This window comes from Scyliorhinus torazame, chromosome 17 (genome assembly GCF_047496885.1).
Source record: "Scyliorhinus torazame isolate Kashiwa2021f chromosome 17, sScyTor2.1, whole genome shotgun sequence".
In the NCBI taxonomy this organism is placed as follows: Eukaryota; Metazoa; Chordata; class Chondrichthyes; order Carcharhiniformes; family Scyliorhinidae; genus Scyliorhinus; species Scyliorhinus torazame.
This window is the reverse complement of record NC_092723.1, coordinates 112,404,207-112,418,204: the sequence shown is the minus strand read 5'-3', so window position 1 is coordinate 112,418,204 and position 13,998 is coordinate 112,404,207. Positions and strand designations below refer to the sequence as shown.

The window sequence follows — 13,998 nt, the reverse complement described above, 5'->3', positions numbered from 1 at the left end:
ACATGTTTTGGGCATGTCTGAAACTGAGGGGGTTCTGGCAGGGGTTTGCAGACATGATGTCCAAGGTATTGAGGGTGAAGATGCTCCCGGGTCCAGAAGTGGCGATATTTGGTGTGTTGGAAGACCTGAGAGTCCAGGGAGCCAGAGAGGCCGATGTCCTGGCCTTTGCCTCCCTGGTAGCCCGGAGACGGGATTTGCTGGAATGGAGGGACCCGGAGCCACCGAAACCGGTTGGAGAAAATAAAGTTTGTCTTAAGAGGGTCGGTTGATTGGTTTGCCCGGAGGCGAAAGATTTTCTTCCCTAAAGGATATTAGCAATTACACCCTATCAGTCTACTCTGCATCATCAGCAAGGTGACGGAAGGAGTCATCAACAGTGCTGCCAAGCGGCACTTACTCGGCAATAATCCGCTCACGGATGCTCAGTTTGGGTTTCGCCAGGGTCACTCAGCTCCTGACCTCATTAAAGCTCTGTTTCAAACATGGGACAAAAGAGCTGAATGCCAGAGGCAAGGTGAGAGTGACTGCTCTTGCCATCAAGGCAGCATTTGATCGAGTATGGAATCAAGGAGCACTAGCTAAACTGGAGTCAATGGGAATCAGGGGGGAAACTCTCCACTGGTTGGGGTCATACTTGGCACAAAGGAAGATGGTTGTGGTGGGTGGAGGTCAATCTGCTCAGCTCCAGGACATCACCGCAGGAGTTCCTCAGGGTAGTGTCCTAGGGCGGCTTCATCAATGCCCTGCCTTGCATCATATGGTCAGACGTTGGGATGTTTTCTGGGTCACTGTGGAGTTTGCACATGTGTCTGCGTGGATTTCACCCCCACAACCCAAAGATGTGCAGGGTAGGTGGATTGGCCACGCTAAATTACTCCTTAATTGGAAAAAATAATTGGGTACTCTAAGAATTTATTGAAAAGAAAGAAGTGGGGATGTTTGCTCCAGCACCATTCACGACTCCTCAGAAAATTAAGCAGTCCATGTCCAAATGCAGCAAGGCCTGGACAATCTCCGGTTACATTCGTGCCACACAAGTGCCAGGCAATAACCATCTCCTACAAGAGAGGATCTAACCATCGTCCCTCGTAATTCAATGGCATTACCATCACTGAATCCCCCACAATCAACATCCTGGGGATTACCATTGATCAGAAACAGAACTGGATTAGCCATATTAATACTGTGGCTGCCAGGGCATGTCAAAGGCAGGAATTCCTATGGCGCATAACTCATCTCCTGACACCCCCCCCCCCCCCAGCCTGTCCACCATCTACAGTGCACAAGTCAGTAAAGCCTTATGTACCACCTACAAGATGCACTGCAGTAACTCACCAAAGTTCCTTAGTCTGCACCTTCCACGACCACTACCTCTAGAAGGACGAGGGCAGCAGATACCTGGGAACCCCACCACCTGGACGTTCCCCTCCAAGTCTGTCACCACCCTGACTTGGAAATATATCGCGCTCCTTCGCTGTTGCTAGGAAAAAAAAATAATCGTGGAACTCCCTCCCTAACAGCACAGTGGGTGTACCTACACTTGAAGGACTGCAACGGTTCAAGAAGGCAACTCACCACCACCTTCTGAAGGGCAACTAGGGATGGGCAATAAATGCTGGTTAAACCAGTGACTCCCACATTCCATAAATGAATAAAGAACTTTTAAAAATTTGCAAACCAGACGGGTTTTTACAACAAATCGCCTCATGGTCACCTTTCAACTTTTTATTCCAGATTTTTTATTGAATTCAAATGTCATCATCTGCTATGGTAGGACTCGAATCAGAGTCTCCGGAGTATGACCCGGGTCTCTGGATTACTAGTCCAGCGGCAATACTACCACGCCACTGCCTGTACTTCCAACAGGACAGTGCAGTGGTCACTGCTACTAATATTGTCACACAGAGTGCATCTGCAATAGGCACAGATTTGAGAAGTCAAGTAAGTCTATCCCTCTTGTTGGTTTACTTACCACCTGCCAAGGCCAATTCATCAATACTAGGCCGGATATGGGTGGCAGATTTCCTTCCCAAGGGGCAGACAATTGTAATTTTCTCAGTAAGGTTGTCGTCCGATGATGGAAATTAAGTCACCAAAAGGAAAGATGAACAAGTTTCTAAACTAGTGCAGGGACCGGAGACGTGATGAGGCTGAATACAGAAGAATATAGACAGACAATTCTAGGATTCATTCAAAGAGGAAGGAGAGCGGACAGGGCCAACATTTTCCTGTAAAGGACAACGATGGGGGCAACAAGTCCAGAGAACCCTGGATTTCAAAGGGCATCTCGGATTGGATAAGGAAGAAAAGAGAGGCTTATGGCAGTTACTGAGGGCTCAAAACAGTGGAAACTCTAGGAGTGTAGAGTGCAGGTGGTTATTTAAAAAATAAATTAGGAGAGCAAAGAGGGGCATGAAAAAACACTGACGGGGTAAAATAAAGGAATATACAAAGATGTTTTATAAGTATATTAAGGGCAAGAGGATGACCAGGGAAAAAGAAGTAGGATCCATTAGGGACCAATGTAGCAATCGGTGTGTGGAGCCAGAAGATGTAGGCGAGGTAAACAAGTACTTGGCAACTGTATTCACGATGGAGCACGATGATGTAGGTACAGAAATCAGGGAGGGGGCCTGTGATGTACTTGAACAAATTAGTGTAGAGTGCAAAGAGATATTAATGGTTTTAGCAGGCTTAAAAGTGGATAAATCCCCAGGCCTAGATGGGATGTATCCCAGGTCGCTGCAGGAGGCAAGGCAGGAGATTGAAGAGGCTCTGACAATAATTTTCAAACCTTCTCTAGCCACAGGAGGGGTTCCAGGGGACTGGAGGACAGATAATATGGAACCATTATTCAACAAGGGCGGTAGGGATAAACCAGGAAATTACAGGCTGGTGAATCAAACCTCAGTGGAAGGGAAACTAATGGAAATAATTCTGAGGGACAGAATTAATCGCCACTTGGGAAGATATCAAGGATAGTCAGCATGGCTTTGTCAAAGGGAGATCATGTCTTACAAATTGGACTGAATTTTCCGAGGTGATGACTCGGTAGAGGAGGGTGGTGCAGTTGATGTAGCCTACATGGACGTTAGTAAGGCTTTTGACAAGACCTTGCATGGGAGACTGGTCAAGGTGGTATGGCCACAGCTGGAGTACTGTGTGTAGTTCTGGTCGCCACACTACAGGAAGGATGCAATGGCACTAGAGGGTGAAGAGGAGATGCGCCAGGATGTTCCATGGGCTGGAGCGTTTCAGCTATGAAAGCCGACTGGATTGGCTGGGGTTGCTTTCCTTGCAGAGAAGACCGAGATGGGGACCTGTACAAAATTATGAGGATCATCAATAAGGTGGATAGGAAGGAATGCTCCCCCTTAGCGGAAGGGGCAATAAGCAGAGGGGTATAGATTATAATAAGAGGAAGGAGGTTTACAGAGAGTGCAAGAAAAAAAAATTTCATCCAGAGGGTGGTGGGAATTTGGAACTCACTGCCTGAAAGGGTGGTAGAGGTGGGAACCCTCACAACATTTAAGAAATAATTAGATGAGCACTTGAAATGCTAGCATACAAGGATAAGGGCCAAATGTTAGAAAAATGGAGTGGGTGGAGAGGTGCTTGATGGCCAGTGCAGACACAATGGGCAGAAGTGCCTCTTCCCATGCTGTAAAAACTCTTATCACTCTGCCAAGGGAGCATGTTATTGAAGAGTTACAGTGAATGCTTTGGCGATAGTCACTCACTGGGAAAGGTGACAACAGAAGAGAATGCAGCTCGCTGACATGATAAAACAATCTAGACAAACATCAGAATAGGATGCAATCTAACTGCAAAGACAGGGAATTATGGATTGTAGTGGCTCCAATTTCAAGGTGGGGAGGGGGGGGGGGGGGGAAAGAGATAAAGTGAGACAAATCGTTCAGTCACAACCTACCTGGGGCGTCGGCTCTTGGGGAGGTCTTCAGGTGACGAGGGAGGTGTGATATCATCGTCTAGCGGGGGCGGTTCACCGGAGCGGAGCTGAGACATGAAATCCAGTCTCTTCATGGCACCGAGCCTGGGCTTCTTGTGCCTGGGAGTTGCTGCAATTGAAGTTACTGAGGAACACAATTCCGACATATCAATGATCCAGAAAGAATGATGTATGAAGTTGGGGGCACTACTTAAACATGCACACGGAGGTCTGAAGCTTGTCTCAGCTTTAATCTGGCTGTTTCCTATTGTGTACAACTCTGACTGGACAAGGCATTTCACTGAACAAAGCATTTTGAGACATCCTGAGGTCATAAGATGCAGTACACAACTGAACCTTTACCGTTCCTCTACTCATTAAAAGTTAATCAAGTTCCAGCACTTTATTGTAACCTATAAATACACAACTACTCCTTCTGCTCCTGTCTGTATTAAAGCTTTCTTAATGCTAAAATCTTATCACAGAACAGTAAGTATAAAAAAAATTTGGATTGCGATTCTCCGCCGGCATGATTCTCCGTTGTGCCGGCGCCCGGGGCTGCCCCACAATGGGAAATCCCATTGAACAGCTGGCGTATCGGAGAATCCCGCCGGCCGGGGCAGAGAATGCCGTCCCTGATGCTATACAGGCAAAGGTGGGTAAGGCCATGGCACTGGGATTATTCAGGAAATAGCAATATACTGAACTGGAAAGATGGTTGGGTTGATACTCTGGAAGGAGGAGACCTAGAAGGCCGAATGGTCTTCTTCATCAAATCTACCTTGTGCCGTCAATGTGGCACTTTTCATCTGCCCTCTATCTGACTTACTCTCCTAAAGGCAGGTCATTCAGGCCACGGTGACACTTCACAACCAAGTGTGACCATTCTTTCCCTGTAAACCCAGACGTAGACATGCAAATCTGGGCTACAAGACCGTGAAGCCTGATCCAACTCCTCGCCCGACATGCACACAACCCTGGTCCACGGGACTTAGTGCACACAGAGAGATGTAATTACCCCCTCTGTCTGGGGGGGGGGGGGGGGGGGGGGGGGCCTGGAGTGCCAGTACCCCATACTTATTATTAGCTTCAAATTCTCAGACTGATCGGCCAAGCATTTTGCCACCTCACTGCTCACAACATGCCGACTCCAGCTTTTGTGGATCCGGGTTTACCGTTCGAGCAAATGATATCCAGGAATTGGCAAATTCAACGACACATTTGGGTCCTCAACTGAGTTCTGTGGTTGAATAATGCAGCAACTATCCTGCCACATCCCAAAGCAAAAATAGGTATGATGAATGTGGCAAAACGTTAAACTTGTTTGAAAACTGATTTAAGGTTGTGCGGTTGGGAGACTGCAGTATTTGGGAGGGCATTTACACTGCAGTGTTGCACCATGCACTGCCATGAGCTAGCTGAAGTTCCTCTCATACGAAAACAAGGAGAGTTGTTTTTTCGCTATCCGCAATAACAATTTCCATTCGGGGGGTGGCTGACTCTTAAACGACCTCCAAAATGGCCTAGCGAGTCATTCAGTTCAAGGGTAATTAGGGATGTGCAATAAATGCTGGCACAGCCAGCGATGCCAACGTGCCATAAATTAATAAAAACATTTATGTAGCAATTTCAAAGCAGCAAAAAACACCCCAGGGCAGAATTTAACACTGCGTCACATAAGGAGACATCTTAATTTCTTCACCTCTCCCTCGTCCTTCATGCGAAGTCAGCTGAAACCATGGCTGACAGTGGAGTGACCAGCAATGAAACAGTGGGCCTGAGAGGCTTGAAATTGTGTACGCCTGTGAACCATTTCTGTAGCAGGCCACTGATTTTGGAAAGGACACATTTTCCCACTGGTTGTTGAGAAATGTCATTCCCCTCCCATTCCCAATCCAAATTATAAAAAGGTATGCATTGAGGCCTGGCGTCAGGGATGTGACATCTCAGAGCGGAGCATGGAGCACCAGTTCAGGCAAAGATCAGTGCAATTACTGGATTTCCAATGACAGAAGATCCTACCCGACTCACTGATCTCTTCCCACAAATTACTGGATTGCATTCCCGAAGCTCTATGCTGTGAGCACTAATTTTGCGAAGTTTACATTTTCATTTCAATCCTTACTGAGTCATTCTGGCCAGTCCTGCACTCAAGATTGGAATTCAACCATTTATGAGCAGAAATCAAAGCAAAGTGCACCAACTCGATACAGTTCCCAGATTCAGGTAGCAAACTTACGTACCCAATGCTTGTTCTTGATCCTGATGCAGCAGATGGTCAGGGAATTCCTCTTCCTCAGGTGAGAGAAGCACATCAGCATTGCGTTTCCTCGCCACAGAGCTCCCCAAGATGCCCTGCTGCTTTGTGAGTTCCTGAGCCTTGGCACTTGAGCCATTCCCGGTGAGGTTGTCCCCTGCTGCGAGGGCTTCTTCGAAGGTCAGTTTGTCGTTTCGAAATTTAGATTGCTTAAATGTACTGGAGATCTTCTCATCTGTAAGGGGGGAGATTAGAGAAATTCAGCGGCACAGGGCACCAAGATTGGCAAATGGGTGATACTAATCGGAGGCATCAAAATATTGCGGGTCGCAGGGGTGCAGTAAAGGTATCAGGGGCTATTCTAAGATTTGGAGGGTTCTAAGCATGCTGTAAATTAGTGCCGGTGGATCATAGAAGTCTTGTGGAAGAGAAACAAGGGGCTGTTCAAATGTTTTTATGTTGGAGGGATAGTACGGTGCCAGTGTTTAAAAGCTTTGATGCTGGGAGGCCACACAGAACTAAATCGCAGGGTTCCATGGCAGTTAGGAATGGGGCACAGATGAGGTTAAATGCCAAGAACGACCAACATGGCAAGGTTATTAGGTGAAGCACAGGGGAGGTCAATTGTATTCTCTGTATGGCAGGATTAAAAATGGATTTAGAAAGCATGCTCAGTCTGGCTGCCCTCATCTCCCACCCACAGACAAGAACCATATGAACTTTGCCGAGGTTTACATTTATAGCACAACTCCCCTATGCTGGTGTCAATAAAGTTCTCAAACATCAGCTAATGTTCCAAGTGATAGGATAAACACGACCTCTCAATCTCTTTTTTTCACACAAAGGACCAAACTTTTCACCATATCGCTACAAATACAACATTGTTTCGTAATATGAGCCCTATTTTGGTCGCTTTCTTCCAATTGCTTGAACAGCTTGATGCACGATCAATGACCACTAAAGCGAGGTTGTAGTCCAACTGAAGGCTTTAATAAGCTAGATTGTTTCCCCCAGCAGCTCAGGTACAGAATGAAGGCTGCTGGGACGGCACGGGTTCTTATACCCCTAGCAGGGCGGAGTTATCATACATTCTAACCAATAGAAAGCATACAGTTTCCACCAATGGTGCTTTAGCCTATCAGGTACCGTAATACCTATAATACCACATTCACTCCCTGTTAAAAAGAGAGTCTGGCGGGGGTGGCGGCCTGAAACTACAAAACATGGCAACGTGGTATAATTAGTTATGGAGGTACAGTAATACCTCCGTACAGTGCTTAGTAACTATTCACAATTCTGATCGCTATGTACATTTGATGGTTTACATTTACAGTTTACAATTAAAATGGAGCAATTAGATTACAGTTTACAGTCTACCATTTAAAATGAAGCAATCAGTCGATCCTGGTCGTCCTCTGTGATCGTCGGAGCTTCGGTGGTGACTCTGGTGGAGGCTCGGGCATCTGTGACTCCGGGAGAGTGGCTTCGATCTCCATTGCAGCTTCGGCACCCCTAGACGGTGCTGGTGGCGAAAATGGCTGACCTGGGAAGGGAGCGCCTGCGGGGGGCGTGGGGGCCTAGACGGGGCCGGCGGAAGGACCAATCCTCCTGTAAGGTGCTGCGGTGGAGGGGAGGGTGGGACTGGTGGCTGGGATGTGCGTGGGGTTCCGGCGGGCGCCAGGTCCCATAGGGAGACCGTATCATGTCGGCTATCGGGGTGCGCCACGTAGGCGTACTGGGGGTTAGCATGGAGCAGATGGACCCTCTCGACCACCGGGTCTGACTTGTGCGCCCGCACGTGTTTTCGGAGCAGGATGGGTTCGGGTGCTGCCAGCCAGGTCAGGAGCGAGGTCACAGAGGAGGACTTCCTAGGGAAGACAAGGAGACGTTCGTGAGGTGTCTGATTGGTGGTCGTACAAAGCAGTGACCGGGTGGAGTGGAGGGCATCCGGGAGGACTTCTTGCCAGCGGGAGACTGGGAGGTTCCTGGACCGTAGGGCCAGTAGGATGGTCTTCCAGACCGTTCCGTTCTCCCTCTCTACCTGTCCGTTACCCCGGGGGTTGTAACTGGTCATCCTGCTCGAGGCGATGCCCTTGCTGAGCATGAATTGACGCAGTTCATCGCTCATAAAGGAGGACCCCCTATCACTGTGTATGTAAACGGGCAAGCCGAACAGTGCAAAGATGCTATGGAGGGCCTTGATGACGGTGGTTGCGGTCATGTCAGGGCAGGGGATGGCAAATGGGAACCGGGAGTACTCGTCAATCACGTTCAGGAAGTACGTGTTGCGGTCGGTGGAGGGGAGGGGGCCTTTGAAGTCCATGCTGAGGCGTTCAAAGGGATGGGAAGCCTTTATCAGATGCGCTTTCTCTGGTCAGTAGAAGTGCGGTTTGCACTCCGCGCAGATTTGACAGTCCCTGGTGGCTGTCCTGACCTCCTCAATGGAGTAGGGCAGGTTGCGGGTCTTGACAAAATGGAAAATGCGAGTGGACCCCGGGTGGCAGAGGTCCTTGTGGCGGGCTCGGAGGCGGTACACTTGTGCGGTGGCACATGTGCCGCGGGACAGGGCAACAGGAGGCTTGTTTCACTTCCCGGGACGATACAAGATCTCGTAGTTGTAGGTGGAGAGTTTGATCATCCACCGCAATGCTGTGCATTATCAAACATGAAAGCAACCGACCGTTGGTCTGTGCGGAGAATGAATCTCCTGCCGGCCAGGTAATGCCTCCAATGTCGCACAGCTTCTACTATGGCTTGGGCCTCCTTTTCGACTGAGGAGTGGTGGATTTTGGAAGCATGAAGGGTACGAGAGAAGAAGGCCACGGGTCTGCCCGCTTGGTTGAGGGTGGCCGCCAGAGCTACGTCAGACGCGTCGCTCTCGACCTGGAAGGGGAGTGACTCGTCAATGGCGTTCATCGTGGCCTTTGCAATGTCTGCTTTGATGCGGCTGAAGGCCTGGCGGGCCTCTATCGACAGGGGAAAAGCTGTGGATTGGATCAGGGGACGGGCCTTGTCCGCGTAGTTGGGGATCCACTGGGCGTAGTAGCTGAAAAACCCTAGGCAACGTTTCAGGGCCTTGGAGCAGTGAGGGAGGGGGAACTCCATAAGGGGGCGCATGCGTTCAGGGTCGGGGCCTATAACTCCATTTCGCACTACGTAGCCGAGGATGGCTAGACGGTCGGTGCTAAACACACATACAATAAGGATAAATGCAAGGTTAAGGATTTTTGCGGTCTGGAGAAATTTTCGGAGGTTGGTGTCGTGGTCCTGCTGGTCATGGCCGCAGATGGTGACATTATCGAGATACAGGAATGTTGCCCGTAAACCGTATCGGTCAACCATTTGGTCCATCTCGCGCTCGAAGACCGAGACCCCGTTGGTGACACCAAAGGGAACCCTTAAGAAGTGATAGAGCCGCCCATCTGCCTCGAAGGCAGTCTATTTGCCGTCACTGGTACGGATGGGGAGCTGGTGGTAGGCTGACTTGAGATCCACCGTGGAGAAGACCTTATAATGCGCGATCCTGTTGGCCAGGTCGGCTATGCGGGGAGAGGATACGCGTCCAGCTGCGTAAACCTGTTGAGGGTCTGACTGTAGTCGATGACCATCCTATGCTTCTCCCCGGTCTTTACCACCACTACTTGAGCTCCCCAGGGGCTGTTGCTGGCTTCAATGACTCCTTCCCTCAGTAGCCTTTGGACCTCTGGCCTAATAAAGATCCGGTCCTGGGCACTGTAGCGTCTGCTCCTGGTGGCGACGGGTTTGCAATCCGGGGTGAGGTTCGCAAACAGGGAAGGCGGATCGACCTTGAGGGTCGCGAGGCCGCAGACAGTAAGGGGGGGGGGGGTATAGGGTCGCCGAATTTGAAGGTCAGACTTTGAAGGTTACACTGGAAGTCTAATCCCAGGAGTGTAGCCGCGCAGAGGTGGGGAAGGACGTAGAGATGGAAATTTTTGAACTCCCTTCCCTGGACTGTGAGGTTTGCTACACAAAACCCCTTTATCTCCACTGAATGTGAACCGGAAGCCAGGGAGATTTTTTGATTAATGGGGTGGATGAGGAGAGAACAGCGCCTTACCGTGTCAGGGTGGATGAAGCTCTCCGTGCTCCCAGAGTCGATTAGGCAGGACGTCACGTGCCCGTTGATGAATACGGTCGTCGTAGCAGTTGAGTGTTCGAGGCAGAGACTGATCCAGAGTCAGAGGCTAATCGCAGCAGTTGAGAGTTCTCTTCGGGCAGTGCGTGGTCAGCCGAGCTGGGGTCCTGGGGGTTCATCCAAGGTGGCGGCACCCATTGGTCGCACATGGCTGGGGGTGCACAAAATGGCGGCGCCCATCCCTCCAACGTGGCGTCCGTGGAACAAGATGGCGGCACCCGGGGTCCGCACGTGGCCCTGGAATATGAAGATGGCGGCGACCGCTGGCCGCACGGGGCCCATGGAGACGTTTGTGGTTGCAGTCCGCATTCGCCGCAGGAGACCACGGCAACCACACGGGCCTGACATACCCCCACGAAATGGCCCATTTTGCCGCATCCCTTGGCCTGCCCACAAAAGTAGCAGCGGGGGCCCCCCCGGGGTTGCTAGGCCGCCTTGCAGCGCAGGCCTGTGGGGGAAGTCTCGGGGTCGGCCGCGGAGGGGTTTCACGCTGCCCAGGAGGCTGCCGCGCGGTCGGGAACTTAAGCGCAGGCGTTCCTGGAGGCCACGTCCAGGTAGCCTGCAAGGGCCCATGCCTCCCTGAGACGCAGGGTGCCCTTTTCTAACAGACGCTGGCGGATTTGTGAAGATAGCATACTTGCCACGAAAGGTTCCCTGACTAAGAGTTCCGTGTGTTCGCTCGCCGAAACTTGCGGGCAGCTGCAGCTTCTTCCCAGCACCAGGAGTGCACGGTAGAATTCCTCCAGAGATTCCCCAGGGGTTTGTCGCCTTGTTGCAAGCAGGTGCCTGGCGTAGACCTGGTTTAGCGGGCGAATATAGTGTCTTTTTAGCAGCTTTATTGCTGCATCGAAGTCTTCCGCTTCCTCGATGAGGGTGTAAATCTCCGGGCTCACCCTTGAGTGCAGGACTTGCAGTTTCTGCTCTCCCGTGGGTGCGTTTCTGGCCGTCCCGAGATACCCTTTAAAGCACGCCAGCGAGTCCTTAAAGATTGCTGCTGAGTTCGCCGCTGGCAAAAGTGGATCCCGGGAAACAAAACGTTTGAGAAACACTGGTCTACAAGATTCACTGCAGGAACTCAACAAGGTTCCTTCAACAGCCAAACCCGCACCACCTGGGAGGACAAGGGCAGTAATCCCATGGGAACGCCACCACCTGAAAGTTCTCCTCTGAGTCACTCACCACCCTGAGCCAGAAATATATTGCCATTCCTTCACTGTCGCTGGGGCAAAATCTTCGAACTCCCTAACAGCACTGTGGGTGTACCTACACCACATGGACTGTAGCGGTTCAAGGCAGCAGCTCACCATCACCTTCTCAAGGGCAATTAGGGAGGGGTGATAAATGGTGGCCCTGCCAACGATGTCCACATCCCCAAAAATGTGCTGTTTTTTTTAAACCCAGAAGATTGCTTGATTGACACAGGGATTGGGAATTCTTTGTATTAATTAGAAGTCAGGGCTTCAACGAGGCTGCACAGCTCCTCTTTTGCAGGCTAGACTCTCCTTCCACATGGTCACTACTTTCTTCGAACAACAGCTAGCTATGTCTGTCGTCAGCGATTGCGACACACATCAGTGAAGGTTTGGTGCATATTTGTCAGTTAATAGTCTTTCCCATTGCATTGTTCAGTCTTTCCCATTACATTGTTCACCTGGCTGGTCTCCATAGGGAGGATACAGAAATGTTTTCAGACATATAAAATAGACTAGACAAATAATTCTCCCACAGGCTCCATATGGAGTTGGGACCTTTAAAAGTCAGCTGAAATGATCGCATTGACCTTTAGTATCAACCATACTCTAGACCACAATCAATAAGAACATAAGAATTAGGAACAGGAGTCGGCCATCTGGCCCCTCGAGCCTGCTCCGCCATTTAATGAGATCATGGCTGATCTTTGTGGACTCAGCTCCTCCGGCCTGTACACCATATCCCCGAATCCCTTTATTCTTTAGAAAGGCGTCTATCTTTTTCTTAAAAATGTTTAAAGAAGGAGCCTCAACTGCTTCACTGGGCAAGGAATTCCAAAGATTCACAACCCTTTGGGTGAAGAAGTTCCTCCTACACTCCGTCCTAAATCTACCTCCCCTTATTTTGAGGCTATGCCCCCTAGTTCTGCTTTCCCCAACCAGTGGAAACAACCTGCCCGCATCTATCCTATCTATTCCCTTCATAATGTTATATGTCTCAATAAGATCCCCCCGCATCCTCTAAACTCCAATGAGTACAGTCCCAGTCTACTCAAACCTCTCGTCATAATCTAATCCCCTCAACTCTGGGATCAACCTAGTGAATCTCCTCTGCACTCCCTCTAGCGCCAATATGTCCTTTCTCAGGTAAGGAGACCAAAACTGAACACAATACTCCAGATGCGGCCTCGCCAACACCCTATACAATTGCAGCATAACCTCACTAGTCTTGAACTCCATCCCTCTAGCAATGAAAGACAAAACTCGATTTGCCTTCTTAATCACCTGTTGCACCTGCACACCAACTTTTTGCGACTCGTGCACCAGCACACCCAGGTCCCTCTGCACAGCAGCATGTTTTAACATCTTACCGTTTAAATAATAATCCATTCTGCTGTTATTCCTCCCAAAATGGATAGCCTCACACTTGGCAACATTGAATTCCATCTGCCAGACCCTAGCCCATTCACCTAACCTATCCAAAGCCTTCTGCAGACTTTCAGTATCCTCTGCACTTTTTGCTTTACCACTCATCTTAGTGTCATCTGCAAACTTTGCCACATTGCACTTGGTCCCCAACTCCAAATCGTCTATGTAAATTGTGAACAACTGCGGGCCCAACACTGATCCTTGAGGGACCCCACTAGTTACAGGTTGCCAACCAGAGAAACACCCATTTATCCCCACTCTCTGCTTTCTGTTAGTTAACCAATCCTCCACCCATGGAGGGCCACTTTACCCTCAATGTCATGCATCTTTAGTTTATGTAGCAACCTTTTGTGTGGCACCTTGTCAAAAGCTTTCTGGAAATCTAGATATACCACATCCATTGGCTCCCCGTTATCTACTGCACTGGTAACGTCCTCAAAAAATTCGAACAAATTAGTCAGACACGACCTACCCTTTGTGAACCCATGCTGCGTCTGCCCAATGGGACAATTTCCCTCCAGGTGCCCCGCTATTTCCTCCTTAATGATAGATTCCAGCATTTTCCCTACAACCGAAGTTAAGCTTACCGGCCTATAATTACCCGCTTTCTGCCGACCTCCTTTTTTAAACAGTGGTGTCACGTTTGCTACTTTCCAATCCTCTGGGACCACCCCAGAGTCTAGTGAATTTTGATAAATTATCACTAGTGCGTTTACAATTTCCCTGGCCATCTCTTTTAACACAGCGAAAACAGCGCCGGAGGAGAGAGAGCCGGGACAGCGAAAACAGCGCGGGAGGAGAGAGCCGGGAGATTTAAAAAGCGCGGGAGGAGAGAGCCGGGACAGCGAAAACAGCGCCGGAGGAGAGAGAGCCGGGACAGCGAAAACAGCACGGGAGGAGAGAGCCGTGAGATTTGAAAAGCGCGGGAGGAGAGAGCCGGGACAGCGAAAACAGCGTCGGAGGAGAGAGCCGAGATTTAAAAAGCGCGGGAGGAGAGAGCCGGTACAGCGAAAACTGC

At 49.9% G+C, this 13,998-nt stretch overlaps 1 protein-coding gene across 1 annotated transcript in view; it reads right to left on the bottom strand.

Moving 5' to 3' along the window:
* The window catches only part of chtf18 (CTF18, chromosome transmission fidelity factor 18 homolog (S. cerevisiae)), a 167,280-nt gene that overhangs the window by 139,327 nt on the left and 13,955 nt on the right, over nt 1-13,998 (bottom strand). The window contains exons 2-3 of the mRNA XM_072480886.1: nt 6,193-6,441; nt 3,932-4,094 (exon numbers count right to left, since the gene is read on the bottom strand). Coding sequence (XP_072336987.1) covers nt 3,932-4,094; nt 6,193-6,441 — 412 coding nt within the window. The remainder of the gene's footprint in view (nt 1-3,931; nt 4,095-6,192; nt 6,442-13,998) is intronic.